The sequence below is a fragment of the Leptopilina boulardi genome, unplaced genomic scaffold (genome assembly GCF_019393585.1).
Source record: "Leptopilina boulardi isolate dan_hultmark-lab unplaced genomic scaffold, ZJU_Lbou_2.1 LbouV2_324, whole genome shotgun sequence".
NCBI lineage: Eukaryota > Metazoa > Arthropoda > Insecta > Hymenoptera > Figitidae > Leptopilina > Leptopilina boulardi.
The window spans coordinates 941,213-947,212 of record NW_026137890.1 but is presented as its reverse complement, the minus strand read 5'-3'; the positions used below and the strand labels follow the sequence as shown (position 1 = coordinate 947,212).

General features: G+C 24.5%; 1 protein-coding gene across 1 annotated transcript in view; it reads right to left on the bottom strand.

The window, feature by feature from the left end:
* Nucleotides 1-1,616: 1,616 nt before the first annotated feature.
* LOC127284343 (uncharacterized) overlaps nt 1,617-6,000 on the bottom strand; it is a 105,152-nt gene continuing 100,768 nt past the window's right edge. Inside the window, exon 4 of the mRNA XM_051309738.1 lies at nt 1,617-2,726. Coding sequence (XP_051165695.1) covers nt 1,617-2,726 — 1,110 coding nt within the window. The remainder of the gene's footprint in view (nt 2,727-6,000) is intronic.

Here is a 6,000-nt window from a genome sequence, read left to right as displayed (position 1 = left end):
TGATGTTTTAACTTATATTTTTCGCTCTTTTTTTGAAAAAATTAAAATTTTTGAAAATCCATGCGAGAGATTCTTAAGAATCATTAAAAAAAGCGTGGAAAAAAATTGGCGATGAAAAATAGTCAAAATTGTAAAAAAAAGATAGATATTTAAAATATTAATTTTTTTAAGACTTTAATTTCTAAAATGGTCGTAAATTAAAATTTCATTTTTTGGACCATCCTGTATGTTTTTAAGACCCAAATGATGCAAGAAAAAAAATAGAACCTCGTTTAATAATGTAAATTAAAGTGGGTCAAAATTGGGGGTAGTGCCTCCCTTTAACAATTGATATAAGTTTAATTAAATACAATAAAATAAAGGAAAAATAAGCTAACTGAATTTAAAAAGAAAAAATAGCTGAACAAATACTAAAAATATAGAGGAGGTTTAATGTGTAATGAAATAATAAGAAATGAAATCTAAAATAAAATATAACAGAAATAAAGCGAATAATTGAAATAAAATATAAGAAATAAAACGAATAATTGAAATAAAATATAAAATATATGAAATAAAAGGAAAACTGAAATAAATAAGAGGAAAAGAAATTTGAAATAAGTTAAAAAAATAAAAATCGATAACTAAAAAAAAAAGTTTCTAAAGGAAGACAGAACCTAAAATAGAACAATTCCTAGAAGAGAGTAAGAAGACCTGAAAGAGAAAAGACCTGGAAGAGACATTTACCTAGAATGTTCGAAGCTGAATGAAAGAATGACTCTGGTGGCTGGCGGTCTTCACTGTATACCAGCGCTCCCCACCACGGCGCTCCCCACTAGGACGTGCCCCACCACCTGGCTGGCGCACGCAACTTGTCATACCCCTCTTCGACTCACACGACTTTATTTAATTATTTTTTGAAAAAAAACAACTGGTAATTATTTTAATAAATGAGAATTGTTTTAATTCAAATATTCAAATTCATTGAATATTCAAATATATATGTTTAAAAAAAACACCTGTGAAAAATGTTACCTCTTATTTCTTTTTTAAAACTTTAATACTAAAAATCGTTCTTAATAATTAAAATACTGCTTGACCAAGGTACAGAAATGTTCAATCTTTTAGAGTTTAATTAAATTTAATGATTTAGAGCTTAAGAAATTAAATTTTTCTTATTATTTACATCTAACTAAACTGAATTTTTCTAAAAAGTCATTCATATGAATGACTTAATGTTATATTATTAATATTATTTAAAATTAATTTACTAAGTAACTTATAAGTTTTATTAAGATAAATTTTATTTAAAATAAAGGATAGGGTTAAAATAAATGCAAAGAAGTAATTTTCTTTATAAATATATGTCTCGATAAACGAAAAGAATTTTTTTATAAGGATAACATTATAACCTTCAAACACAATGTATTATAATTCGCATATATGTAATTTTCATATATGTACATGAAAAATTATAAAAAGTTTATTTTTTAAAAAATGTATTTAAATTATTTTTAAAAAAAATGTATTTCTTTTGAAACTTTGAAATGAAACATTTTTTGCCCCTCTCCATAGTTTTGAAAGAAAAAACTATATAAATATATTTTTTTAAACTAATTTTAATTTTTTTTTTTAAGTTATTTTTTACTTTTTTTAACCTTTACATCGGTTTTATCAAATGGCTTTTGCCGTTTACTTCTCGTCTGAATTTTTTTCGGCCTTGTTGGTGTACGTAAACATGGATCGTTTACATCCAACATTATACTTTTTGACGTTGAAGGAGTCGGCTTTGAAGTCAATAATTTCGACGTTGAAGGCTTTAAGACTGACACTTTTGTCGTTGTTCCAACATTTAAAGGAGTTGGAATCAATGTTAAGTTTTTGTTATTGTTATTTCTATTTTTCGAAGACGTTGAAGAACTGGATTCAGATGATGAACTGGATTCTGATGACGAACTGGATTCTGATGAGGAACTGGATTCTGATGACGAACTGGATTGTGACACCTTTGGAGGAGACACCTTTGGAGAAGACACCTTTGGAGAAGACACCTTTGGAGAAGACACCTTTGGAGAAGACACCTTTGGAGAAGACACCTTTGGAGAAGACACCTTTGGAGAAGACACCTTTGGAGAAGACACCTTTGGAGAAGACACCTTTGGAGAAGACACCTTTGGAGGAGACACCTTTGGAGGAGACACCTTTGGAGGAGACACCTTTGGAGGAGACACCTTTGGAGGAGACACCTTTGGAGGAGACACCTTTGGAGGAGACACCTTTGGAGGAGACACCTTTGGAGGAGACACCTTTGGAGGAGACACCTTTGGAGGAGACACCTTTGGAGGAGACACCTTTGGAGGAGACACCTTTGGAGGAGACACCTTTGGAGGAGACACCTTTGGAGGAGACACCTTTGGAGGAGACACCTTTGGAGGAGACACCTTTGGAGGAGACAACTTTGGAGGAGACACCTTTGGAGGAGACACCTTTGGAGGAGACACCTTTGGAGGAGACACCTTTGGAGGAGACACCTTTGGAGGAGACACCTTTGGAGGAGACACCTTTGGAGGAGACACCTTTGGAGGAGACACCTTTGGAGGAGACACCTTTGGAGGAAACACATTCACATTTTTACTCAGGAGTAGTTCCTTTGGAGTAGGAATATATGCATCCTTTTTATTAATTGGAACATATTGTTCCACTGGCTCCCACCTACTCTTCCGACGTTGAAAATCATTCTCCTTTTCCTGTAGAAATATAAAAGATTTAGAATTTCATAATTATGAATGAAGAATAACAAAACTAATGGGACTTGATGAAAAATAGAATAATATATAACATAAAAAAAATAATTAAGGTGTATAAAAACAGTAAGTGTAAAATAATTAAATTGAAAAATATGTAAAAATATTCAGAGTATAAAATAATAATAATTAAATTGTATAAAATATATAAAATAAAAAAATAATTAAAGTGTAAAATAATTAAATTGAAAAATATGTAAAAATATTCAGAGTATAAAATAATTATAATTAAATTGTATAAAATATATAAAATGAAAAAAAAAAATTTTAAAGTGTATAAAAACAGTAAATGTAAAAATAAATAAATTGATAAAATATGTAAAAATAATCAGAGTATAAAATAATAATTAAATTGTATAAAATTTATAAAGTGAAAAAATAATTAAAGTGTATAAAAACGGTAAATGTAAAAATAAATAAATTGATAAAATATTCAGAATATATAATAATAATAATTAAATTGTATAAAATATATAAAATGAAAAAATAATTAACGTGTATAAAAACGGTAAATGTAAAAATAAATAAATTGAAAAAATATTCAGATTATAAAATAATAATTAAATTGTATAAAATATATAAAGTGAAAAAATAATTAAAGTGTATAAAAACGGTAAATGTAAAAATAAATAAATTGATAAAATATGTAAAAATAATCAGAGTATAAAATAATAATTAAATTGTATAAAATTTATAAAGTGAAAAAATAATTAAAGTGTATAAAAACGGTGAATGTAAAAATAAATAAATTGAAAAATATTCAGAATATAAAATAATAATTAAATTGTATAAAATATAAGAAGTGAAAAAATAATTAAAGTGTATAAAAACGGTAAATGTTAAAATAAATTAATTGAAAAAATATATAAAATGAAAAAATAATTAAAGTGTATAAAAACGGTAAATGTAAAAATAAATAAATTGAAAAAATATTCAGAATATATAATAATAATAATTAAATTGTATAAAATATATAAAGTGAAAAAAATAATTAAATTAAGGTGTATAAAAACGGTAAGTGTAAAAAAAAATAAATTGAAAAAATATGTAAAAATAATCAGAGTATAAAATAATAATTAAATTGTATAAAATTTATAAAGTGAAAAAAAAATAATTAAGGTGTATCAAAACGGTAAATGTAAAAATAAATAAATTGATAAAATATGTAAAAATAATCAGAGTATAAAATAATAATTGAATTGTATAAAATATATAAAGTAAAAAAATAATTAAATTAAGGTGTATAAAAACGGTAAGTGTAAAAAAAATAAATTGAAAAATATGTAAAAATAATCAGAGTATAAAATAATAATAATTAAATTGTATAAAATTTATAAAGTAAAAAAATAATTAAAGTGTATAAAAACGGTAAATGTAAAAATAAATAAATTGAAAAAATATTCAGAATATAAAATAATAATTAAATTGTATAAAATATATAAAGTGAAAAAATAATTATGTGTATAAAAACGGTAAATGTAAAAATAAATTAATTGAAAAAATATATAAAATGAAAAAATAATTAAAATGTATAAAAACGGTAAATGTAAAAATAAATAAATTGAAAAAATATTCAGAATATATAATAATAATTAAATTGTATAAAATATATAAAGTGAAAAAATAATTAAATTAAGGTGTATAAAAACGGTAAGTGTAAAAATAAATAAATTGAAAAAATATGTAAAAATAATCAGAGTATAAAATAATAATTAAATTGTATAAAATTTATAAAGTGAAAAAAAATAATTAAGGTGTATAAAAACGGTAAATGTAAAAATAAATAAATTGATAAAATATGTAAAAATAATCAGTATAAAATAATAATTGAATTGTATAAAATATATAAAGTAAAAAAATAATTAAATTAAGGTGTATAAAAACGGTAAATGTAAAAATAAATAAATTAAAAAAATATTCAGAATATATAGGGTCAACCGGGGTAAATCCGAACGCTTTTAGTAAGTTTCAACAATATCATAAGTTTTTTCTTTAAAAAAAAAATACTTCCGGTATTCTGGTGCATGAAGTTGTTACTTTACTTCCATAGAATAATTTTATGGGGTAGAAAAAATTTTTGATAAATTACAATCGCAGGAAACTTAGCGTTCGTATTTACCTCGATACTTTGCAACTTTCCTAAAATATGGGGGTAAATACGAACGCCACTGTATTTCAGAAAAATCTTAGGGAAAATAAATTTAAAGTATTGCAATTGTTAAACTTATATAAAAACTCAAAAAAAATACGATAATAAACCTATTATGTAATAATGCATCATATATAAATACAAAAATCAAACAGGTTAAAAATTAAAATGCATTACACAATTAAAACCTTCAATAACTTTATCAAATCATAACTGATTTTTGCAAAACTTGGTACAGAAAGTATTTTGGAGTGATTGAATGTAAATACAAAAATAAAAGTCAAATTTTTTAAATTCAAAATGGCGTACTTTCCTAAAACTTATTTTTAAAAATGATCAAATTAGCTAACCCTGAAACCCCCCGAGTAACAATTTTCGAGCGAATCCAATGAATTTTTTAATTCTCGTCCGCCATTTTGAATTTTGAAAAACTGACTTCAAATTGGTAATTAGCGACCCCAAAAACCGTAGAATACCAAATTTTATTAAGATCCTGAAAACCTTTTTTCAACAAACCATTTGGCAAAAAAATTGAAACACTCCTTCGAGAGAACAGAGATTAAGTTTCTGCTTATTAATTACTAACGAGGATACGTATAGAAAGAAAAACTTTTTTCTATGTACTTTTATAATGTTAAAATAATAGTGTAACCAAATAAAAACAATTTTGTGTGGCTTTGATGTAAAAAAAAATTATTAAAAATACCGTTCGGATTTACCCCAGTTTTCCAATTTTCTTGGGTAAATACGAACGGTCTGATATTATTAATAAAATTTTACAGAAGGCAAAAATCAAATATAGTTTCTGTTCTAGTATTCATAACAAACAATTATAAATAATAAAATGAATTTTTAGCTTCTTTTTCTTCAAATAGGAGACAAAATACTGAAAGAGTGTCATCTTTGATTTTCAATCTTTTTTGCAATAATTGTTATCTTTGTTTATGCTGTTGCTAATTAACAAACAAAAAATGGGATAATACTTAGAATCTCTTCAAGAGGATCTGAGGTAAAAATTCTCATATCGAACTTATTTTTAAAAATTTTAATTAAGCTGAAATAATTAGC